Source organism: Stenella coeruleoalba (genome assembly GCF_951394435.1).
Source record: "Stenella coeruleoalba genome assembly, chromosome: 11".
NCBI classification, from domain to species: Eukaryota; Metazoa; Chordata; class Mammalia; order Artiodactyla; family Delphinidae; genus Stenella; species Stenella coeruleoalba.
This window is the reverse complement of record NC_137157.1, coordinates 64,391,426-64,415,372: the sequence shown is the minus strand read 5'-3', so window position 1 is coordinate 64,415,372 and position 23,947 is coordinate 64,391,426. Positions and strand designations below refer to the sequence as shown.

Sequence of the window (23,947 nt, the reverse complement as noted above, 5' to 3'; positions counted from 1 at the left end):
GCAGCAGCAGGCTCCAGGGTCTGCTGGGTGGAGGGCCCTAAACACAGGCGGGCAGCCCCAGGCCTCCTAGCCACCTCTGCCTGCCCAGGCCCCTCTCCCGGCACCCAGCACCGCCTACCGTGTGGGATCGGTTTCGGGGGGGAGCTCAGCGTTACCCACCTGAGGCCCGGGAGCTCCAGAGGGGCCCTGAGGACCCGGGGCACCGGCGTCACCTTTCTGGCCAGCCTCTCCTTGCTCGCCTTTGGCACCAGGCTGGCCGTCAGCACCCTGTTCCGGGAAGGAGGAGGCCAGTGAGTGCGGGCAAAACACTCGCGCTTCCTCCAAAGGGGCCAGGGACTGTGTGAGTGTGTGCGTCCACCCTGGGCCTGGACACCGAGTCTCGGGTAGGACTGTCACATCGCTGTGGAGATGCGGACGCAGAGGGGCCACTTCCCTCTTCTTTAAATCCTGTCCTTCCCTCCCCCGCAGGCGGGAAGGTGTCCTTTGGGAATGACTCGAGCTGGCCAGAGTGGAGGGCATGGGAGGGAGGGAGGGAGGGTGGACAGAGATACTCACAGGAGGACCAGCAAATCCAGCAGGCCCGGGGGGTCCAGTCTCTCCACGTTCACCCTGTGAGAGAAGAGGGCCGGGAGGGGTGAGGCTCAGCTGCCGGCCTGCTCTGTTCCCTCCTGTGAGCCCAGAGCCCGCTCTGGCCCAGCCTAGCCTACTGCACAGTAACCCTCAGAGAGAAGGGGGTCGGGAGGCTCTCCGTCCTAAATAAAGGGACCCAGGTCAGGACGCGTCTCACGGTCGGAGGATCTGGGGACCCGAAGGCCCTCCACCCTGATCACATCATGGGGGGGGACGTGCCTTCTCCCTTCCTTTCTCATCTCTCCTCCCACCCCCAGGCCCAGAGGGCAGGGTGGGAGCCGTGCCCGGGGGGCCTGCAGGGCCAGGCTCAGGGGCAGATACTCACCGGGGCGCCGCGAGCACCAGCAGTTCCTGAAGGACCAGGAGGTCCAACTTCTCCCTAAAGTGGGTCAGCGGGTGGGGGGGGTGGACAAAAGCCAAGGATGAGGGACGTAGGGTGAGAGGGGGCCCTTCCAGGGCAAAGTGCATCCAGAGAGCCCTGACGGGGGGACGGGGGCTCTAGTCTCCCCTCCGACCCGTGGCATGTTCTCCCCTTGTTGCTTTGGCCATACCTGCACCTACTCGGGGACTTTGCTGAAGACACCCATACCCCCATCCAACTGCTTCCCTCGGTGGTGCACACGGCCATGACTTTGCCTCTAAGAACAAGCCCCCACCCTCCACTCCTTGCAGCCGCTGCAAGGCAGGAGGCCGACAGGTATGGAGCGAGGGGAAGAGACAGCAGTCTTTGGCAGGAGATGAGAAAGAGATTCGATGGGGGAGGTGAGGCAGAGCGAGGAAAGGGATCCACGACTCACCTTCTCACCGTTGGCACCAGCCGGGCCAGGGGGGCCAATGGGGCCAGTCAGACCCTGGGGGAGAGAAGGCGGAGTGAGGGGCAGGGAGAGGCAGCCAGGGACGCGGAGTCCAACAGGGAGCCTGGAGACGCCGCACCCAACGGACCTTGGTGTACCCTCGCGTGGCCCCCAGAGCTCCCTCTCACCCTGGGGCCCCCACTTTTGACAGGGAAGTTCTTGTAGTTGCCCAGCCCACAAAACTGAGATAGGAGCAGAGACCACGCTCACACGCTGCCCCTCTGTCCCCTGAGTGCATGAGGTCCCCTGCATCTGTCCCCATCCCAACCCCAGGGAGCCTGCAACCAGCATCCACTTACCCGTCCGCCGTCTTTCCCGGGGGCTCCCTCGGGGCCTTTCTCACCAACATCACCCTGTGGGATAGAGAAAAACGGGCCACCTTAGGGAGCTACTCCAAGATCCCCTTTGCCGGCTCAGTGCCCCCCCTGAATGGGGCTCCAGGCAGAGCTCAGAGCCTGGCCAAGAGGGATTTGCTGCAGTCTCAGGGTGGGTGACGGGGAGTAACAGAAGTGAGACAGAGGGAAGTGTCAGGCAGGATGTCACTCAAGGTCAAACGGAGAGCCTGGGAGGGGTCTCCAAGTTCCTCAAGAGGGTAACGGGGACCCTCACCGCCTGGTGCCGTGGGGAGCGGGAGGGAGTGCGGGGAAGCCCAGCTGTGGCGGAAGCGCGCTCAGCCTGGTACTCACCCTGTCTCCCTTGGGCCCAGCGATGCCAGCTGCTCCTCTCTCACCGGGCATCCCCTGCAGACCTGGAGGGCCCTGAGCCCCAGGGGGGCCACCTGGGCCAGCTGCACCCTGCAGTGGGAGAGGAGTCTGTGGAAGGCAGCACTTCCCCTGGGCCCCCCAGGCCCCAAGCCCCCTTTCCTTCCCTTCCTCCTCTGCCCAGACCCCTTTCTGTCTCATCCTCCATCCCTCCCTCCTTCCATCTTCATCCCCCCTGAGCCCCCTCCCCTTCCAGCCCAGAGGACCCCCGCCAGCAGGACCCGCCTCACTCACTTTGGGACCATCAGTGCCAGGAGTGCCAGGGAGGCCGCGGGGCCCCTGGAGGCCCTGGGACCCTGGAGAGCCACGTTCCCCTGGGAAACCTCGTTCACCCTGTGACAGAGACACCAAGGAGGAGTCAGGCAAGAGAGATGGGGCGGAGGCCCAAAGAGAGAGGAGACCCAGGACGGCTGTGCTGGGATGCGCGGCAGAACCACACGGGAGGGAGCAGGCCCAAGGAGGCCGCGCGGAAACAGTGGACGGGACACTCACCCTGGGACCCACGAGGCCGGGAGCTCCAGCTTCACCAGGAACGCCCTGAAGAACGAAGAAGGATGTGTGAGAGAGCAGAGGCTTTTCTGTCCCAGATCCTCGGCGGAGCTGCCCTCCTGCTGGGGGCTGAGCTCAGACCTGGGCAGCAGGTCCTGGACATTCCCTGGCCTTCTGGGGCTCCTTGTGCCCACTCCTGCCCTTGCCTCCTGGGCATGAGAATAGATCTTCCCACCTAAACAGGCTACAGGTTCAAAGAGCCCCAAACTCACCTGGTCACCTGGTTTTCCACCTTCACCTGGGGGACCAGGCGGGCCAGGAAGTCCCTAGAAGCCAAAGTGACTTGGTTAGGAAAGGAGTGTGTTTGCTGCCACGCCCTGCAGGGAGGCCAGCACAGTGCGAGAGCAGGTGTAGGGGAGGGGGTTCAGGGAAGACTCATCCCTGGGTCCCCCTCAAGGGGGCACTGCTGCTGCCCCAGAGCCCTGCGTGTGGACGGGATCCAGCCGCCTACCTGGAACCCAGATGGCCCAGGAGCACCCTGCTCGCCTCGTTCACCGGCAGGTCCCTGCAGAGGAAGACAAAGGCGAGCTGAGCCAGCCTCCAGAGAATCTGGGAGCCTCATCTAGGCCTACAGGGGCCTGGGGCCAGCCCGCAGGAGGGCAGGCGACACCTTGCCTCACTGCCCAAGCAAGGTGTGCATGCCTCGCTGTCCTCCCACCAGTGACCCGCACCCCTGACAACCCCGATGGGGTCCAGGCTGCCTCCTGGGACGCCCTGCCTCCGCTCAGGCTGGGTCAGGTGTCCTGGATCAGCCCAGATCCACACCTGTCAGCTCCCTTACTCCCCACCTCTACCCACAAAGCTCCTGCCCACGGGCCACCTGGAGAGGCTGGGCAGGTACTTACAGCAGGTCCAGGGGGGCCTGCAGCTCCTGTCTCACCATCTTTGCCAGGGAGACCCTAGAGGGGAGAGAAAGGGGTGAGGTAATGATACACTCTTCTTCAGTTCTACAGATCCCAGGACCAGGCAGGTGTACTCTGTGGCCCAGAGTTTCTAGATGATCCCCTGCCTGAACTCCATTTCCACACCTTCCCTTCCTGTCCTTTCCCGGCCCCCTTCGTTCCCTCGGTCCTTCTCAGCATGGGAGCCTCTTCCATCTCTCTGGGCTGCTGTCAGCGATCAGAAGTCTCCCCGTGCGGACTCCCAGAGCAGCATGGGCTCAGCCGCGGGAATCCACGCGGCCAGCTAGGGGCCCCAGAAGCGTGCCATAGGGCTGCTCTCTCCTTGCAGGGGTCCAGCAAACGCTAACATGGGCAGTGGGGAGGGTACTTACTCTCAGACCAGGAGCACCAGGCAGTCCTTTCTCACCAGCTTTGCCAGGCTCACCCTGGAAGAAAGAGTGCAGGGCCATAAGGTGGAGGGCTGTGGTGGGAGCGGGGGTACGGCCAGCTTGGGAGATTGGGGCTTGAGGTCACTGCCTCGCGGACAGCAAAGGCCAGAGCCAAGTGTCAGCACCTCTCTTACGCTCAGAGGTGTGAACTGATAGCGCTGCCCCGTGGATCAGCGTCATGGCTGAGATGCCCCAAGGGCTCTAAAGAGCCCTGGGTTTCCCCCGATCACGTTCCCTGCTACGGGGCGTGGAGGTCCAAGCTGCCCAGGGTACCATGGATTCGCTCATCATGGCCGTTGGGATAACTCTATTTAGGGCCAGCCCCTTCCCCAGGGGCAGGGAGGTAGTAGCACCATATGGAAGGGCAGGTGATTACTTACATTGGCACCTTTGGGGCCAGGGAAACCCATGACACCAGGCTGCCCACGAGTCCCCTGAGGACCTGGAGGTCCAGGGCGACCATCTTCACCAGCGGCTCCCTGAAAGAGAGGACACCATTCTCAGAACACGGACGCTCGACCACATTTGTCCATCCAGTATCTACTAAGTGCTACTACGTAGCAGGCTCAGGGCTGGGCACTGGCCAGACAGACAGCACGTGGGATTGACCGGGTTCGCAAACAGCAGCCCACACAGGCCCCATCGGCAACAAGGCGCTCCTTCGCTTGTAAGTTTTGTCCCTGAAAGTGCACATCATGCTTTGTCTTCCTCCAACAGAAGGCCCACATGCACGAGGGGGTGGCATCTTCAGAACTCACAGCCACCGCACAGGCCACACCTGGCCCTAGTACCTACCATCTGTCCCCCACCCCAATCCTCAAAATTCACGGGCTGCCCCTACCCAACTCCTGTCTCTTTTCCCATCTGCCTCCCCAAGGATTTCCCCAACCCTTCCCAACGACCCCAGATGATGGACTTACAGAAGGACCAACTTTGCCTTGAGGACCAGCATCACCAGGGCGACCAGTGAGACCCTTTGTGTAGGAGAGAGAAGAGGATGGGTGTCAGGGCAGCCTCAGGACCGCCCAAACCTGGCAGCGCAGGGGCGGAGGGACCAGGTGGGGCAGGGCATGAGGGGTCTGCTCAAAGTCAGAAGCCGAGGACAAAAGCAGCTCTGCTACTTACCCGGGCTCCAGGGAGGCCAGGCTCTCCAGGACGGCCAGGGTCACCATTGGCTCCCTTGGGACCAGCAAGACCACTGGGCCCTCGCTCTCCAGGGGCTCCCTACACAAGAGGAGGCAGGGGCTCAGCAGAAAGCCATGTGACCAGTGATGTGGGGACCCCAGCCCCTGTGCCCCGACTCACCTTGGGACCTGCCAGACCATCCTGACCTGGGAACCCACGGTTGCCAGGAGCACCCTAGGGAGAAGTGGAGAGGAGAGACTGAGTCAGGGTGGCCCCTGACCCAGCCGCGGCTGCAGAGAGCCTCGCCAGACCCCAGGGGGTCCATCCTACGAACCCGCCAACCATAATTTCTGGGGTGCGGTAGCTACGGCCTGCAAGATTCTGAGCGATTAACTTCTCGGGCCTGTCCCCACCTTTCTGGGAAGGAGCTGCAACTATTTCATGCCATCCCCGGGAGGGGGGGGTGGAGGGACACAAAGAAGGAGAAGGTTTCCTATCCCCATGGTGGTGGGTGGAGAAAAGAGAAGTAGGACGTCTAGGAGGCCACAGACTCGGCAAAGACCCAGAGCCACAGGGACCGGGCTTGCATCTCCAGGTCACACCCCAATGAGCGTGGGGACTCCTGGCCCACTTACTCTTTCTCCAGGGGGACCAGCGGGCCCAGCACCACCAGGCTCTCCACGGGCCCCTCTTTTGCCTTCTTCACCAGCAGGACCGGGGGCTCCTTGGGGACCAGTAGGGCCCTGAGAACCAGCACAAAAGAGAAACAGGGTGAGTCTTCGCCAGGCCCTGGGGCGAGCACCAGCCTGGTGTGTGGAGGAAGTGGCTGTGACTATTGTTTCAGGGCTGGGGGACCTGGGGAAGTGAGGCCACAAAGGATCAGCGTGGGGGGGTGGGGGAGAGCAGAAGTGCCCCAGGGGGAAGAGAGAGAGTATAAAGTTCAAACTGGTCAAGCTGGTCAGGCCAATGATGGGAGCTGAAGCTGTAACAGCTTCTCAACCTTGTCATATCTCGTCTCCGACACGGCCTGAGACGACCCGGATTAGGGGACAGAGCTCCTGCAGAGGTGGGCAGTAGGCCAGGCGTGGTGGCCAGATACTCACCGGTTCTCCCTTGGGGCCCTGTTCGCCTTTGAAGCCAGCAATACCAGGCTCACCCTTAACAAAGGAGAAAGGCAGGTTCTCACACTCGGTTCTCTCCACGGCCCTGTCCCTACCTCCCGAAACCCTTAAAGGCGCCCCACCAAAGGACATGGTGTGAGCGCAGGAAGGAGGGATGGCGGTTTTGACGCTGGGGCGCTTGGCCTCATCCTGGATCTTACCGTTTGACCTTTCGGGCCCAGAGGACCAGTTGCACCTTGAGGGCCGGGTGGACCACGGGGCCCAGGGAAGCCGGGAGCACCAGCAATGCCAGGGGCACCCTATCAGCATGAGCAGAGAGAGAGGCATCAGGAGAGGGGGCAAGGAGGGACTGACCCCACCGGGAGGAGCCAAGTCCAAGGGCAGCACTCACAGCAGATCCTTTAGCTCCAGGAATTCCATCCGATCCAGGGTTACCCTGAAAAAGGAGACTGTCATTATAAAATAAGCAGCGAAGAGTAAACCCCAGCCATCTCCTAGCCCTCCAGGCCCCAGGTCCAGGGGCTGCAGCAGCAGCTGTCCATTCCAGGCATGGCCCTGCTGGACATTTCAGGGGAAGGATGGGCGATGGAGGGAGACATGTCTGTCGAGATGGGCAGGGGGTGGCAGGCATTCAGCCAGAATGAAGGTTTCATGATTGAGACGCCACTTCCCTCATAGCTAAGCACGGAGTCAAGTGTGCCAAGGCCTCAGGCCCCAGACCCTTCAGGCGGAAGAGAAACTACACTTACAGAGGCACCAGCCGGCCCGGGGGACCCAGGAGTACCAGCTTCACCGCGAGGACCCTGGGCGCCTTCAGGACCTCGAGCACCGGTGGGGCCAGCTTCACCCTGGGAAGAGATAGGGAGGGGTGGAGTGAGGGCAAGTCAGGGGGACAGAGACCTCGTGGGCCAGCAACAGCTCAGGGCAAGCTGTACACACGCACCAAAAAGCTGAGCCCTGCTCCGGAGCACCTGGGTTCCCACGTGGGCCGCCTGGCTGAGCTCGCCGCCCTGATGACTTCCGACCCCACCCATTCTACTCTCCGTCTGCCCCCTATCCGGTGACCACCGACGGCAAGCACACAGTGTCGTGCCACAGCCTGGGCATCGTGCTCGTCCCGTTAGCACCGTTCAGAAAAGCCCAAGCTGGGGGACCCTGCAGCCCAGTGTCGTGGGGATGATGGACAGGTGGCTGAGGCGGCCAGGCACCTCCACCTCCCCTTCCCTTCCTATTTTCTCTTTCACGGAGGCTCTCAAACAGCTCAGCTCGGGGCATCACTGGGCTTGTATCTGGCTGATGTGTGACCCGGGCTCTGGGCCAAGCCTGTCTGCAGGGAGCCAGAAGCGAGCGGGGTCCAGCACCCCAACACTGCTTTTCCCAAAACGGCCTCCGCTTTTACTTTCATTTTTTCCTGAAAGTTACAACTGGCTGCGATCTAGTCTCTCTGGACAGCGGAGTCCCTGGGGAGGACGGATGACCTGGAGGGAGGGCAGAGCCTCCTCAGGTTTCTTCTCAGAACATTCTTGCTTTACTGCTGTAATTATTATTTTCTGAAGGTCAGGCCCCCTCACCTTCCGCTGTCCCTCTTCACAATGGGTCTCCTTCACCCGGCTCCTGGGGCCTCAGACACTGTCTGGTTGCCATGGAAACCCCAGGAGGGAAAAAGCAACCCGATGCCAGTGACCGCATGGAGGTTCCTTATTCATCTCCTGGCGGGCACCAGGAGAGAACTCCCAGGGACACACGCGCATTGGAATCCCTCCTGGGCCACAGGGGCCTTTCCCTGAACTGGCTGGCCTCCTACTGGCCTCTGTTAATCCTTGGAAGAACTCTATGAACACGGCTTGGGAGAGCCGAGGCCCCCAAATGAGGCAGCGGCGAGAGGGAAGCGTGGAACCGTCTCTGAGCCCATTTCCCTCCGACTCTCTTCCGGGTCTAAGTCGGCTGAGCTCTGCCTTCTTCCCTTTGGTTCCTGGTCTTCTGCTCCCTCCCAGGCCTCAGGTGTCTCCCCACCTTCTGCTGCCTGGCCCCACTCTGCAGCTGTAACTCTATCTCCAGCTTTTTATCATCCCATCTTACTCTCCCTTCCAGCTGGCGACTCTGCCAAGTGCCTGGCTTTTTCCTCGTTTTCCGTGGAGAGTGGAGGTGGGGAGGGGGTGGGGGACACGCCTCCGCAGGGAAGGGGGCGGGGAAGGGGGTCATCCAGGGGGCAGTCAGCAAGGGCTACGGGGAGAGCGGGCTTCCTGACACAACGGGCAGGACACGCACCTTGGCACCAGGAGCACCGGGGAAGCCAGGACCGCCAGCAGGACCCACGGGACCCTGGAGGAAGCAAGTGGATGGAGAGGTGAATGCTGATTCCGGGCAGACTCTCTCCAGCCTCCAGAGTGAGACCCCCCCCCGCCACACCTCACGTGCCGTCCCACCTTTGTACCAATATTGCCCTACACCCCTGTGGCCGAAAGTCCCTGGGTGAAAACTGTCCCCACTGCCAGTGTCCCCAAGCCTGGCTTCACAAGGCAAAGCAGGTTTCTGACTAAATACATGGTGAGAAGCAGGCGATTTTCACCTCCCTCTCTATCCCTCCTCAAGAAAACTACCGAAAGGGTGGCTGAGAAAAATGACCCGCTGCTTCAAAACTTGTTCAACGTGCTCTTGCAGTAATGAAAAGTTATTTCTCCTCCTTTCCAGTAGAAGCCAGAGCATGGCTTGCGTACCGAGTAAACACTGCAGCTTCACTGGGCTGCTGACTGGGACGCAGGCAGACCTGCCTGGGCTGAAGCGAACTTACCGGAGGCCCTGCGGGGCCGGGTTGGCCATCGTTGCCCCGAGCACCCTGCGAGCGAGAAGGAAGCAGCCACCGTCAGAGGCGCGCACACGTCCAGTCCCTCCCTGCCTCAGCCCAACCCCCATGGTACCCCAGGGCTGGGCACGAGGCTGGCAGGTCATCCAGGGCGGCTGGGAGAACCGGGAGGGTAGCGGGCTTGTTCTCAGCTTAACAAAGCCTGGGTGATTTTCCAGCTATTTCATCATTTCTTTTTTTTTTTTTTTTTTTTTTTTGCGGTACGCGGACCTCTCACTGCTGTGGCCTCTCCCGCTGCGGAGCACAGGCTCCGGACGTGCAGGCTCAGCGGCCATGGCTCACGGGCCCAGCCGCATCGCGGCATGTGGGATCTTCCCGGATCGGGGCACGAACCCGTGTCCCCTGCATCGGCAGGTGGACTCTCAACCACTGCGCCACCAGGGAATCCCTGTTTCATCATTTCTTAAACTTCCGTTTAGACCCCAAGTATCCCTAACTTCAAGGCTGAGTTATCGTTTAAAGGTTCGGTGAACTGGGCCAAAGGAGAGCGAAACAGCCAGGCATAGACCCTGACTGAGTGCCTCCTGCCTGTCACAGCAAGAAGCACTCTCCGGACTCGGGTAACCTCCCTGGTTACGGCTCGGTTAACCCCAGGATCTGCGCCCCACCATCCTCCAACCCATAAAACCACCTGCTTCTATGGAAAACAGAGAAGCTGCAGGACATCTGCCAGCAGCCCAGGAAGCAGCTCTGTGATGGGGACGGGACACCGGGCAGAGCCCGAGGACCACATCTGCCCCAGGACTTCCTTCACAGGAAGGCAAGGCTGCCGGCATTTCCTCCGCAGGCCTTGCCCTTTGAGGGTGTTCTCCTGGGTTTGTGGTGAGCACCCCTCGTGCCTCTCTCAGGGCCCCTCAAGGCCCAGGGCACCGTCAGGCTAGGTGGAGCTGGGCCTGGCACCTGGTCCTTGGAGGACCTCGGCTGAGCCCCGTCTGCCTGCCTCTGCCTCTCCTTGGAAGCTGAAGAAGGATGCTTTAGGGGGAGCTCCTGTTTTAAAGAAGACTCAACTCTTCCTCCTGGCTATGGTCCATTTCTCCTGAGACTCTCCCCGTTGGCATTAAACAGGGAAGAGAAGACTTAACCGAAGAAAGTGTCACGGGGAACATAAAGCCTCAGCACTGGCCAGAGCCCCTTCTGGACTAGCCTGGCCGCTTCGAGAAGCACCCACCCTCCAGGGGTCAGCCAGAGGAGAGGCCGGGCTGGCCGTGAGTGAGGGGGAGCTGCAGTGCCGCCCGGGAGGCCAGAGCTGGGCGGGTATCCAGGGCTTCTCCTGCAGCAAGGCTGGGGAGTGGGCACCGTCTGGCCCAAGGTGGGGGGCACGTGACCACAGCAGGCAGAGGCCAACCCAGCCCAGTCCCTGGCCAGGCCTTGAACCCTGACCTGCGCTTGGAACTACGTGACATTGTCAATCTTCTATGCCTAATCCTGTGCACACCCTGCCAGCCTGACTACCGTGGGGACAGGAATCAGTGAGAAGGAGCGAGAAGCAGGGTCTACGGTGCCTGGGAAGGAGGGAAAACAGGGGTGCAGCTCATCTGTGCCCCTCACGGAGTCTGGCCACCATGGCCCCCACAAGCCACGTCTTGACAACCTGCCGAAATCGCAGTGTTTCTCGGCAGGTCCAGCGCTCTCTAATCCCCTCACACAAAGCGACCCGGGGACAAGCCACTTCAACAGCTCTGGCTGACAAATGGGGGTCGAGGCTGCTTGGTATTTCACTGACCTGCTTTTGAGGGAAATTTCTGCCAAAACAGATACATTATCTGGAAAGCAGTAAAACCCAGTGAAGCTGATTTACTTTGGCCGGTCCTGCAAGGACCCGTGAGGAGGGGCCTCAGGGCTCGGGTGGCTGGGTGTGAAATCAACAAGAGAGCATAATCTTTCTTAAACACAGCTTTCATCGCATCACTCGCCTGACCAGGCGCCCACAAGGGCTCTCGATTGCTAAGGGATCAGAGCGAAACACCTGCACCCTCCACCATGGCAAATCCCCGTGCTCTTAACTTCCCCCATTAACAAGAGGCCACCAGAGTCTGAGGCTGCAAAGTATAGTTTGTCTTAAGCTATTTAACCGTTCGGTGCCTCGGTTTCTTCTCCTCTAAAATGGGGAGGACAATAGAATCTACCTCACAGGATATGAGGGAAGATTGGATGAGACTAAGCATCTCAGGTATTAAACAGAGGGAGTGTGCGTGAAGTGGTGGCCACTGGCATGTCATAGTGTCATCAGCGGTGCACCAATGTCAAGGATGTGAGCTGACCCTGGACTGTTAAGACTTTTCTAGGGCAGCATCTGAGCAACCAGAAAGAACAAAAAGGAGCACAGTACTCTAGCCAACTAAAGTTTGTCCATAAATTGGAACAGGGTTGATGGGGAGCAGGTGGGGCTGTTGAGGGGATTACCTGAATAATCGAGGCGGGTTAAGGATACTCCTGCCCTTACCACCCAGCCCTCCCATGGCCCACGCCCAGTCCCCCGACTGCAGACCCAGCCTGGGAATTTGTGACGGGCACACTGGAGTGAATCCGCATGGGAGGACGATACCCTCTACACCTCGCAGGCTTGTTTTGAGGGTCAGGCAGAATAACCCTAATGCAAATGCCTCGTAAACTTGAAAGTGCTGGACAAATGGTGGCTCTTGGTCTTGTCAATTGCTCACCGCAGCGCCAGCAGGGCCAGTCCGTCCTCTCTCACCAGGCAGGCCACGGGGACCCTGGAACACACACCAGGACAGCACAAGCATGAGTTGACTCAAGGACACTCTGCACCATCACTTAACCTGCAGGCCCTTCCTGGACACCTGAGGGGAGGGAGCGTGCAGTGCCCAGGAGGCAAAGGTGTGGATGCCCCTGACCTCACCTTCCTGATCCAGGACGCTCCTATCACACCAAAGGTTCTTCTGCCACGGCAGAGCACACAGGTGCGCCTGTGGTTACCTACTGGGAGCCCTGTTCGAGGCACATCTTGCTTCTTGCAATAGATGTGCTCCCCCAAATGTTGAAAATAAACGAAATTTGTAAAAATTGAAGCACGCCTCAAGTGTGCTAACAGGGCTATTTCAAGGAAATGTTGGTGAAACCTTGACCAAATCATCTACTTGATACATTTTGCCTTTTGCTCATAATCAGATCAATCTAAAAAACTGAGTATCTACTTTGCACAAAGGGAGCCATGGCATTTACGGTGAAGCCACCTGCCAGGCTTTAGAAGGTATCTGAAGAGTGTCTAGAGAGGCCCTCCCGGGGGGAATGCTCATATACTCACCATTGGGCCTGGAGAACCGTTCTCTCCTGGGGAACCACTCTCACCCTGGAAAACAGAGGCAGAGGGTCAGTGACTGGGACCCCAGTGCTAGCCCCCAGACAACTCCCCTGGAAGAAGCTGAAAGCTCTGGTCATCTCAGCTAGCACTGACACCCCCAAACTTTAGTTCTGTGAGGGACAATTCCCAGAGCTTTCCAGAACTGCCGTTCGTACATTAGGACGTAGGACTGGCTGTCCTAACCCAAGCTGTTCAGGTGTCCTAACTCCACTGAGCTCAGTACCATCTCCCCATTGTCCGTCCCCTATCCCCGTGTGCTTCTTGGTCCTTACCTTCACACCTGGAGCACCAGCTTCTCCCTTAGCACCATCTAGACCTGGGTAACCCTACGGGACAAGAGAAGACATTCAATCGCACTTCTGGGGAAGCCAAATAGGAAGATTCATGTCCTCAAAAGCCTTTTTCTCCCTTGGTCAATCCCTTCCTTCCAACACCCTCAACCCATGATACTTACTCTGTGACCTTTGACACCAGGAAGGCCTGGGGTTCCTGGGAAGCCGCGAGCACCCTGCAATCCAAAGAAGAGATTCTCAGGGCACCGAGCAGAACCGGGTCAAGACTGCCCTGGGCTGCTACAGAGCCCTCAGAGCCAGGGAGCAGTGGAAGCCCAGTACTGGGACCATCTTTCAGTCAATCCCAGAATCCCCTTCACTGTGCCTCACCCCTTCTTATGCAAAGTGGGTCTGAACAACTCCCATGTAGGCTCAGAGACATGGTCATCAGCATGAAGGTGTGATGTACGTGGAGACTGCTGGACCTTTAGGAGTGAGCTAACGGAACCGGGTGAGCTGGGCGGGAGGCCACTGCCTTGGCCGCAAGGAGGGAGACTCTGGGAATGATGCTGGAAGCTGGGGAAGGTGGGGCTTTACCTGAGGACCCGGAAGGCCTCTCTCGCCAGGTTTTCCAGCCTTTCCAGCTTCACCCTGAAGGGAGAGAGATGAACCTCAGCTTCCTCAGAAGACACGTTAGCACAGCTGGCATACTCTGGAGCACTGTCTCTCCTCCCAGCCCGCCATGCCTTTGCCCACCTGCTTCCTCATCTCCACCCCGCTCCTTCAGGTCCCAGACTTCCCCGAATGCCTTCCCTGGCTCACCGTGTCTTCTCTCACACAGCTGCCTGTGCCCTGGGCAAGCTCCTCTGTCCCCAACCCCACGGCCTCCAGGCTCCCCTGGTGGGCTCCCTGTCTCCTCTCACAGGCACTGCTGACTGGCCTAGGGCCCCCTAACCTCAGAGACTTTCACTGTCTAATGGGATTCACGAGTGCCAACTCTTGTCTCTTCCCTTCGTTTGCATCCCTTGCAGACATCCTGACTCAGGCTGAGCTTTTCCTAACTCATTTACAATTAAGATAATGTCGGGCTGTTGAGTGTTTCTTTCTTTGTTTTTCCTTCTCTACATCTTTCCCCTTGTGTTTTCCCTCTCCCTTCTCTCACTTCTCAATTTCCCTTCCAGGAGTTAATGATGTTTTAATTAGTTCCCTTCCCAGTGGGTCCAAAGCAGTCCCCAAGGCAATTGCAAGCTAAGTTGCCAGTGGAAATGTGGACAGTAGGCGGAGTCCGAGTCTCCAACAGACCAGCTCTGCCCCTCAGGTTGCCTCTCCCTTGGGTCAAGCCGAGGGTGCCTCTGTATCGCTGCCCAGCACCCCCTCTCTGGGCCCTTTCAAGTGAGGCGGCCACTTGTTCGACTCCTCAGGTGTACTCACATCGTCACCAGGTTTTCCAGGGGGGCCAGAAGGGCCGCGGGGACCCATGGGACCCTACGAACGAAATAGGAGAGTTTAAGAGATGGTTGGAGGGGGAAGACACCCAATCAGTGGACAAAATTTGGGGATTGTAGCTTTTGGAAGCTAGTTCCTCTATAAGGAAAAAATGATGGAAGAACCCTGGGACTTCCCTGGCAGTCCAGTGGTTCAGACTCCACGCTTCCAATGCAGGGGTTGCAGCTTTGCTCCCTGGTCAGGGAACTAAGATCCTGCATGTGGGCAGGCCGCGCAGCTTGGCCAAAATATTCAACCACACTCCAATTAAAAAAAAGATGGAAGAACCCACTTTGTGCTGAGAGAGAGCAGATCATAGTGGGAGGCGGTGGACAGCACAGGCCAGGGGTGACCCAGAAAAAGGACTGAGATGACAGAGTCCTGGGCGGTTCTTGCCACATCTGGCTCTCTGTTCCCCCAGAGCTAAGAGGGGACCTCTGGGTTTCCTTTGAGCCCTCCACCGTGGAAAGTGCTGGGCAGAGCCCGGGAGGCGACAGGATCGGGGTCGGAGCGGTACATCATTGGAAGCTCCCCCCAAGGAGGGCAGGGCCCACGGAGGTACTCACAGCAACGCCGGGTTCCCCAGGTTCACCAGGGTTGCCTTGAAATCCTTGAGGTCCCTAAAAAGTAAGGTGAGGACACCAGGTTGGCCCCCCGCAAACTGACATCAGAGAGCTTGAAAGCATCTGTGTCTCCACCTTCCAAAAGGAAAGGCCCAGTACTTACGGGAGCACCAGCAGGGCCTGGAGGTCCCCGAGGTCCCATGGGGCCCTGCATTGGAACAGAAAATGAGGAGCTTTACTGGAAATGCTTCACCCACAGCCTCCAGGGTGCCACCTCCTCCCAGCCAACAGCCCAGACAAAGGACAAGGAGTTACTCTGTGAGCAGGGGGCCTGCAGTGGCGGCCCCCTCTCATTTCCCACTCCCCTCGCAACAATCTATTTTTATTTATAGGTACCATTTGGACAGAGAAGCTGGCCTTGCTTTCCCCTGGACGGCAGCCATGTTTACTAAAGTCTGACTTTCATTTAGCCTGTGCCAAGTGGGAGCTGCAGGGCTGAGAGTTCCTGCTGGAAGTCTTGTGGATGCCGGAGAACAGTGGCTGCTGTCTGCATTCTTCAGTTCTCATTCCAAGAGCAATAGCAACTGGCCTTCTGACAGATCAGCCTATATGCCTCTCTCCATCCTCATTCTTCTTAGTCACTCCAGCGCATCATTAAAACTGGCATCCATCGCCGTTAAAACCCAAATGCTTTGGGCTAGCTAAATGGGAGGTTACGTAACTGTTGGGGAAGAGCTGCTCTAAGCAATTACCTGTAAAGTGAGGTTGTCAGAGTCCCTGGCTCTAATAAGGGCCACCTCCTGCCATTTTGGCTGCAAAGAACTGGTGTTTTTTTCTTACCATTGGTCCCTGCATTACTCCCAACTGGGCGCCACCAGCCTTCTCATCAAATCCTCCAGCCATCTGAGCAGCAAAATTCTGCAAATAAACCCAACAACATGAAAAGCTTGGGAGGCCCTGTGCTTTTCCTACTTGGCTAGGTAAGCTATATCTGGATAGAAAATACTCTATTTAGAGAAATTCTAATTGTTGGAGACTAACCTAGCCTTGATCTGAATTACTAATGATTCCTGAAAAATTGTTTTGGAAATGGGTTATTAGACGACAGTGGCATAGTCATTTCCCTGGGAGATGAAGTGTTATTTGGAAGAGTATCCATTACTTGCATTTCATTTTATAAGTTTTTAAAAAAAATTCTAAAATATTAAATACGTTATTGAACATAAATTGAGAAATATAACTAAAAATATCACTTTTAAAGTTTCTTTTTTTCTTTTCCAAGACTTTAATGCCCAGCAAAAGACTAAAATGAACAGTCTTGAAATATTTTAACAGGGGATGTAGTAGGCATCTATGAGCCATTCAAGTTTAAAAATTTAAATCATAGCAAACATCAAAATGGCAAACCTGCAAACACTGGGCAATAATATAATTTGTTGATTGGTTTGATTCCAAAAATGACTTTAGCCACACACCTTCGCTCAGTGGGGCTCTTTCATGAGAATAAATAATTGCTTGGAATGTACTTGGCAAAGATGAAGATTCAATGTCTTCCAAGGACAGCGGTCACTCTTCTTCCAGGGAACTACAAGTGCCCAGTCATCCTCTCCCCCAAGCCCCACACCCACTCCCAAGAATCAGCCACACAGTACAGACGCCAGGAAGCCAGGTAACTGAAGACTTGCTTTGCAGAAACCCAGTGAGTGAAAAAAGTCATCCCTTAGCGCCACAGTCTCATGCCTACTATGTGATTCCACTAAATTATAGGCCTGGGGGAGAAGCCCATGGACAGGCTGTGTACACACTGCTGGCAGCCCTGGGAGCCAGCCAGGTGAGTGTGACTAGCAATTTAGAAGCCACGCTTCTGGAGGGACAGACTGAAGGAAGGGGACATAAGGATACTTACTCCACCAAGACCAGGGGGGCCAGGGGGGCCAGGAGGGCCAGGGGGACCAGGGTTTCCAGGGGTCCCAGGCTCTCCATCTCTGCCACGAGGTCCAGGAGCACCCTTGGCAGAAAGAGAAAAAGGCCCCAATGAGAAGCAGTGTTTATGCAAGAACCATCTGTCTACAGGCTGCCCTTGAGGAGGTAGGTAGTCAGTCATTTGGGGAGGGGGAGCTTAGGGAACCTTGGCAGTCCACAAGGGTCAGACAGCATTGTTTCTCTACTCACTTTTTCACCTTTGTCACCACGATCACCTCTGGGTCCTTGTTCACCTGCAGGTCCCTGAAAATGAAGAAAATATCGAGATGACAGCCAGACCAGGGGCCTGCAGTTCAGTAACTCAAGGAAGACACGGAGGAAGGGGTTTCTCCCTTTCTTACCTGAGGCCCAGGAGGTCCTTTGGGTCCTACAATCTGTGATAGAGAGACCCACAGGACGGCAAGTTAGAGGGAACCTCAAGGACATGACCCAGTTAGAGCAGCAGATGCAACGTGGGAGTATAATGCGTACTTACATCCTTGATGTCTCCAGGTTCTCCTTTCTGTCCCTGAAACACGAAACACTGTCAGGATTGAGCCAAGCAAGCCCACCAAGCCCCGAGCACACAACCTTGCCCAGGAGCCCTTGCATCGAGATGCCCTCTGAAACAGATCCCTGTTGATGTCTAAAGACCACAGGCTGAATGAGCATAGCACTGCTCCTAGAGAAGGAACTATAAAGGCAAAAGAAAGCTCAAAACACAACAAAAATCCTCACCTTTGGTCCTGGTTGCCCTGCAAATGGAAAAAATAGAGAAGGAAAATGTAAGATCCATGAGATGGTTACGTACAACTTCTTGTCACTTAGACACTCTTGAACGGCTCAGACAAAGAAAGGGACACAACCAGGGAAGGAGGCAGCTTCCTGTTACTCCACTGAACCCCTCTGTTGGGGTGTTAGGGTCACTGGGGTCCTGGAGTTGCTGAGGTCCCATGAGGAATGGAGATGACGCAGACTTTGTTATTCGAAAGGCAGTCAGCATGCACAAGAACGGAGCAGGGGTGGTACAAAGAGAAAAGGAAGAATTCAAGATCTAATCAGCCGTCTAGAAAGAAAGCGCCCGAAACTGGGAGGTTCAGTCTCTTCTCCTCCTCACAGGGTAAGAAGCCCCTCCGTAGCCCAAGCGCCACCCCACCCCCCACCAACCTCCTCCACCCCAGAAGAAGAGTTAGGTAGTTGGAAAGGTCTTACATTCAAGCCGGATCTCCGTGAAGCAAGCACAAAAAACAGCAGAGCACAGGAGTTACAGAGGGCGTTGGAGCCAGTGCCACCCCGAGTCAATAACCCCTTCCCCCTCTGCAGCAGCGAAGTCGTAAAGGTGATCAACGCTTCACTCACACAGGTCCCCTCAGAAATGATCTGGGAATCTGGACCATCAAAGCAGCTTCCCCAAGCAGCTTTCCAGGGTGGGTGAAGTGTTAAGGAAAGGCAACTGCTCGCTTCCCTCTCAATTGTCTTGTCTACTTGAGCAGGAAGGGAAAAGTGAGGGCCACCCGAGAGGCCTAGATGTGTGTCCCCAGCCACCCTCCAGGGAGATAGGGCATGTGTTCCAGAGCTGAGGAGGGGTCACCTGCACACCCGCCAGCCCTGGTTCCAGCTGGGAGTTAACAACACACCAGGGTGCAGGCACGCGGGGCTCTGTCCCAGCCCCATCTCCGCCCTTCTCCTAGGAACTTGCTTCTTAACTGGCAGTCAACGCCAACAGAGGCAAAACCAAAAGGAAACGGCCACACGTGGTCCATATTTCAAGAAGGGGGCCTGCCCTCCCTGTCTGCCCGCTGGCCAGCAGAGCTCGCTCCACACTGAAGACCATACGTCTGAGGCCTTCTACAGAGAAGCCAAGGTGTGGGTACCGGAGGAGGAGTTAGTCTGCGGTTTGGCCAGAAGGAGCACTGCATCTCCACGGTGGCGCTAGGGATCTGCAGAGGTGATTCCAGTGAGGATACCTGTGTGGAATCACCTCTGTCCTCCATGTCTCGGAAGCGTAGCGTTTGGGTGAGGAAGGACCCCTCTAGTGTGTCGGGCTCACTCAGTGTCAACCTGCCAGCGAGAAATGGCCTTTCCTTTCAGCCTCAGCTGCTGGGGTCCCATGGATAACCAGCCCCTCTGCTTCGCAGAGATGACTGGCATCTATGGCAGGGCATTTGCTGCCCTCGCAAGTAATTTATTTATGTGGAACAGGAAATAAATAAATTACGACCACTGGCAGTGGTGAGGTCAGTTGAGCAGATGGGGCAGCACTCTCCGAAGGGGGTCTCGGGGCTGAGGCAGTCTTTCATGTCTTCACAGATTATGTCGTCGCAGAGGACAGTCCCAGTGTCACAGACACAGATCCGGCAGGGCTCGGGCTTCCACACATCCTTATCGTTATACCTCTGCCCGTCCTGCACACAGCTGCCAGCCTTCTCTGCACCGGGGGTGGGGCAGGGGAAGCAGACAGCCAAGGGAAGGAGGGGGTGAGGAGTCAGAAGGGAAAAAGAGAAAGAGGTTGCAAGTCAACTCGACATAATTCGAATGCTGAAGGAGGTGGGCTCAGGCCACTCGAACACAGAGAACTTGAAAATGATTTTTCTAAGACATCGTTCATTCTTCCGTGGAGTCAACAAACATTTGGTGTGTGCCTTGCACTCTGCTGTCTATTCACCAGTGGAAATCCTGAGCCAGCAGGGAAGGCGAGGGGGACTGACTATGCCTACTGTCTTCGTGCATCTAGCTAAATACAACTGACAGCTAAAATTTAGAAGGCGTGCAGCAAATTCTACCCACAAAAATTAGACTCTGCAAAGAGCCAGGCTCCCAAAGTGATGTATGGGGGTGGGGTGTGTGTGAGAGGAGGAGCTGTGACAATTAGGATCTTCTTCCATTCTTTAAATCATATCAGGATTAGGACCAATTTGGGGAGGGGCATAGGCCCAGTTAAACAATACACCTGGGACCCAAGGGTATAACAAAATGCCCTGGGGGGGCAAGCAGGGCCAAAGAACCCCGCCCGCTGCCGCTGCCGGTGCTGACCTCCAGCTGCAGCCCTCTCTGGAGAGACCTTGCTTCCATCTGAAGACAGCAGCCCAGCTTGGAGGAAGGGGGTGTGTGGAGGGGGCTTTGAATGCCTGGTCCGGGCTAAGATTAGCCAATCCAGGCCTGGCCTCCTCCAGGAACGCAGCCCAAGAACGGCATGCACTAGTCCCTCTCCACAAGCGGCCTGCCTTCCGGAATTCGCCCTGCAAACGAAGCCTGCGCTGACAAGAGCGCTCCGGAGAGCGCCAAGCGCGGCCGAGCCCGCGCCACGTGCCGGGGAGCGCCCAGTGCTGTTTTTCTCATCAAAATCCCCAAAGCCCTGGCGACTGCGGGGGTTGAATAATAGGAAAGGGCCACAAACCAGGTGGGCGGAGAGAGAAACGGCCCGCCCCGTGCTCTTTAAGGAGACTGAAAGATAAATCTTTCTTTCTGTCTTTTTTTTTTTTTCCCACTAGAAACGCTCCACACAGCCTTTAGGCGAGATAATCACGGGGAGGGGAGGAGGGGAGAGGGAGCCTAGGGTATATACAGTTGTTGCCGGGGCGCACGCACCGCTATATATAGGTGGAGCTGTAGAAAGCGAGCTGCGGGAGAGCGACTGGAAGAACCCCCCCCCCCCAAGCCCAAGAAGGGCCGTGAGGGAAGAGAGTAAAGTGCTGGGAGAGCGGGGTGCACCCTGAAGGCGTATCAGATTTCCCTCGGAAGAGTGGCCGGGGATGAGCGGGCGCAGGGGCGGGGCCGCAGCGCTGGGCGTGAGAGCCGTCGGGTGACTCTTTGTGGCTGCGGCTCTGGACACGGCTCGCCCACAGACACTGGGAGGGTGAAAAGTGGGATAAAATGACTGCCCCAGAAAGGAGCCAGCGCCGTAACCGGATCCCCTAGGTGTGGACGGAGGAGCCCAGCGCCACCATAATTGCCGTTCGAAACGGCTGCCGATAGCATCCCGGCGCGCCTGATCGGGTTCCCCTCATTACCGCAGCGCCACATAAGTGATTCTTTGTAGCAGGCCAATTAAAAAGTTACCTCTTTCGGGGAACTGTTTTGCTTCGCAGCCGCTTTGCGCAGGGCTGGAGCCCGGGAGGTGTCCGCGGGCGGGCACAGGGGAGCATTGTGGGAGAGGGGGTCGGGGAGTCCTGGGGAACCCACCGGACCTCGTCTCTCATGAATGCGGCTTTTCTCGAGTGCACACAGAGCCCGATTCACAGGTCTCCGCAAGGAACCAGTTTAAATAAATACGGGCAGCGTTTCAGCCCCATCTGGAAGCCATCGCTGCCAATCTCCCAACGCAAACAAGCCTCACAATGGAGGATTGAGGTCTCTCCCCTGAGCCGAGGGGCACATTCAGAGGCGAGGGCTGTGAAATGCAGATGTGGGTCAAAGACGCCGCAGCCAATAAGTTTCTCAAACTTGTGGAAAGATGGGGAGGAGGGTCGTGCCAGAGTTCTAGGTTTCTGACATTCCTGATGTCCACGCAGACTGCGTCTTTCCCCACGTCACGTCTTTGGGTCCGCTGACCCGGGGTAGGGGGGTACGGAGCCGGGATGCGCCAGGGTGCAAAGTCAGCGGCTCCAAAGCACTCCCCCTGGGGAGGAGGAGGATCGACTGGAAGATTTGGGCCCAAGAAACTGTGGAATTCACTACCTCCTAGGAAGGCTGCGGCGCTGAGACGCTCTGCCACTTAAGTGAGAGCCTCTAATACCAGATGGAGAACTGGGGAGTTATTTTAGAGTCACCTAGCTAATTCCACTGCGAACTGAGGCAGAGGTCAGTCAAGAAGACAGTTTTGTGAGTGTGTACATGCAAATTTAGGACAAATATATAGTCAGTCCGAGCTGGGGCCACTTATAGACGCACCGTATTCCAACAAGTACCCGGGAGCGGGCCTCCAGCTTAGTGCGCCATCCTGACCAAAATCTCCTGCCCGGGGCTCCCTGCAGCTGCACCGCGGGCCCCAGTCCCGGTCAACCACCCTAATGCATGGAAAGTCCTTCTGGGTCCGCAGCCTTCTAAACTGTGTCTGCAGATAGCCTAGTGGCAGATGAGATTGCAGACAGCCTCGTCGGCAGACGGACTTTGACTTCCATTACTCCCCCCCCCCCCCCCCCCCCGCCAAAAAATTTCCCCTGCGATTGATTTACAATTTGTAACATACAAAGACAGGGCTGGAATCCCAGCCGTCGGAAACGTGCCCAAACACGTGGGAAAAAAAATAACTTCTCTACCTAATACACTTTCCAGGCTTCATTTGTCCTAAATATAATCCCAGACAGTGAGACTTCACCAAAGGAGGCGATGGAAAGGTGCGGTTCGAACCGCCTTTGGACCAGACTGTAAAACTGCCGTCTCTAACTCTATTCGGTTGAAATTGTTATAGCAATCGACCAACCGTGTCTCCTTCCTCTGCTACACACACACACACACACACACACACACACACACACACACACGCACACGCACGCACGCGCACACACACACCTGGCAGAGCCTCGGTTATTTCCAGAAACTTTTAGAAAAGTAACTCATTGTAGTACCTGGGCGGGGGTGGGGATGTTAGGGGGGAAGACGGCGGGGAGAGGGCGCTATTTTCCTGGGCGTTTGAAAAGCACGGTCTGGTTGGAATGTTATCGCCTTTCAGATGGCCTCTCCTACGGGAAGTTTCTGTATCCTTCAGAGGCAAGGGGAAAGCCGAGATGCGAAGAGGGCTGCACTTTGCTCCTGGGCCAGCCGTGAGGGGGAGGAAACCCGCGAGAGGCGATGAGGTCGCAGAGTGTCTCTCCGAAGCCCTTCTTTGTGGCCTCGGATTTCAGCCCACCAGTTTCCGAGCATCTCCTTTGTCTAACTTCCCTTTGAAACCCCCGGCACCAACCCCTGGACACTACTGGGCCGTCAACCCCTTGGCGCTCGCTCGCTCCTTTGCTCGCGCTCTTTCTCTCCTACTTCTCCTAAGCTCGATGGGCCGCAACCTGTTTTGCTGAACTCTGAGTGCTTCGGAAAGCCAAGTCGTGTGCGTGTGCGCCTAATTATCAAAGCTGGTGGGAAAGAGCGCGCTTAAAATCTGTGCGCAAACCTCGGACCCGACGCTTTGCTTGTTTAGTATTCCTTTGCAACGAAGGGACCTGCAAATGCCTCCAACCACGACCGGCACGGAGGACGCTCGGACAGAGCCCCTGACTTGCAGAGCTCCACTCGATGAGCTTCTGCGCATCCGCAGGCTCCAGAGCGCGAGAGGGCCAGGCAAGAGGATGCGGCGGGACGGCACAGAAGGGTGGCAGGCAGGGGCTGTGGGCAACTTACGGACATCCTGGCCGTGACACCGAAGGACAGCGGCGACGAGCAGCGTCAGCAGCACCAGCGTCTGGGGAGCCCCGAGGCGGATCATGGCTCACCGCGGGGCCTGGCGGAGCCGGGCCCGGGCGGAGCGCAGCGAGGCGGCAGGAGCACGGCGTAGGTCCGGGTCTCTACCGCGCCCTCATGCAGGAGGCCCCTCGGAGCAGGAGGAGGAGGCAGGAGACCCGGCAGCCCAGCAGCGCTCTGCGTCTTCTCTGCGCCGCGGCGCCCGTTATATGCGCCCGGCTCTACTCGAGGCTGGAGAACTCGCCCAAACCGCGGGCCGCCCCCGGCCCCCCGCGGGGTTGTAACCTGAGACCCCGCCCCCGGAGCCCGCCCGGGCCCAGCCAGAGCCCGCACCTGCCCGGGCCGGACCCCCCTCTCCGCTAGCCCTGCTTCCCGCCTCCCACCCCTAGTGTGCCGAGTGGCCTGATCGGGCGGGGCGCAGAGACGGCCCCTGTACTCCCCTCCACCCGGGGCTGCGGCGCTGCCCTCTCCGACCACAGGCGGGAAGGGGGGCCTCCGGCCCCTCCCCTCGGAGTTCTGCCCGGATTGGAGGGGCGGGGGGTGTTTGCAGAGGCGCAGGCTGCGAGCCCTAGACCGTGGACGGAAAAGACTTGGGAGGGAGGAGGGGAAGCGTAGAAAGGAGCAGCGGGGGAGGGAGAGAGGGGGCATCGCGTTGGGACCTTGGGCGGGAGGCGAGGGGAAGGGCGCAGGGGGAGCCCACGAAGTAACTGGAGCCCTAAA

The 23,947-nt window shown here is 57.7% G+C and overlaps 1 protein-coding gene across 2 annotated transcripts in view; it reads right to left on the bottom strand.

The window, feature by feature from the left end:
• The window catches only part of COL2A1 (collagen type II alpha 1 chain), a 31,015-nt gene extending 7,367 nt beyond the window's left edge, over window positions 1-23,648 (bottom strand). The window contains exons 1-39 of one of the 2 annotated variants that reach the window (XM_079936943.1): window positions 23,168-23,648; window positions 19,056-19,265; window positions 17,576-17,592; window positions 17,334-17,366; window positions 17,200-17,232; window positions 17,048-17,101; window positions 16,782-16,883; window positions 15,716-15,793; window positions 15,039-15,083; window positions 14,879-14,932; window positions 14,259-14,312; window positions 13,425-13,478; window positions 13,010-13,063; window positions 12,828-12,881; window positions 12,499-12,543; window positions 11,894-11,947; window positions 9,162-9,206; window positions 8,639-8,692; window positions 7,120-7,218; window positions 6,762-6,806; window positions 6,571-6,669; window positions 6,353-6,406; window positions 5,885-5,992; window positions 5,430-5,483; window positions 5,250-5,348; window positions 5,045-5,098; window positions 4,505-4,603; window positions 4,068-4,121; window positions 3,640-3,693; window positions 3,246-3,299; window positions 3,007-3,060; window positions 2,738-2,782; window positions 2,480-2,578; window positions 2,171-2,278; window positions 1,784-1,837; window positions 1,428-1,481; window positions 956-1,009; window positions 556-609; window positions 160-267 (exon numbers count right to left, since the gene is read on the bottom strand). In XM_079936943.1, coding sequence (XP_079793069.1) covers window positions 160-267; window positions 556-609; window positions 956-1,009; window positions 1,428-1,481; window positions 1,784-1,837; window positions 2,171-2,278; window positions 2,480-2,578; window positions 2,738-2,782; window positions 3,007-3,060; window positions 3,246-3,299; window positions 3,640-3,693; window positions 4,068-4,121; window positions 4,505-4,603; window positions 5,045-5,098; window positions 5,250-5,348; window positions 5,430-5,483; window positions 5,885-5,992; window positions 6,353-6,406; window positions 6,571-6,669; window positions 6,762-6,806; window positions 7,120-7,218; window positions 8,639-8,692; window positions 9,162-9,206; window positions 11,894-11,947; window positions 12,499-12,543; window positions 12,828-12,881; window positions 13,010-13,063; window positions 13,425-13,478; window positions 14,259-14,312; window positions 14,879-14,932; window positions 15,039-15,083; window positions 15,716-15,793; window positions 16,782-16,883; window positions 17,048-17,101; window positions 17,200-17,232; window positions 17,334-17,366; window positions 17,576-17,592; window positions 19,056-19,265; window positions 23,168-23,252 — 2,628 coding nt within the window. In that variant the 5' untranslated portion in view covers window positions 23,253-23,648. The remainder of the gene's footprint in view (window positions 1-159; window positions 268-555; window positions 610-955; window positions 1,010-1,427; window positions 1,482-1,783; window positions 1,838-2,170; window positions 2,279-2,479; window positions 2,579-2,737; window positions 2,783-3,006; window positions 3,061-3,245; window positions 3,300-3,639; window positions 3,694-4,067; window positions 4,122-4,504; window positions 4,604-5,044; window positions 5,099-5,249; window positions 5,349-5,429; window positions 5,484-5,884; window positions 5,993-6,352; window positions 6,407-6,570; window positions 6,670-6,761; window positions 6,807-7,119; window positions 7,219-8,638; window positions 8,693-9,161; window positions 9,207-11,893; window positions 11,948-12,498; window positions 12,544-12,827; window positions 12,882-13,009; window positions 13,064-13,424; window positions 13,479-14,258; window positions 14,313-14,878; window positions 14,933-15,038; window positions 15,084-15,715; window positions 15,794-16,781; window positions 16,884-17,047; window positions 17,102-17,199; window positions 17,233-17,333; window positions 17,367-17,575; window positions 17,593-19,055; window positions 19,266-23,167) is intronic. The other variant, XM_079936942.1, reaches the window with a different exon arrangement.
• Between the last annotated feature and the right edge of the window lie 299 nt (window positions 23,649-23,947).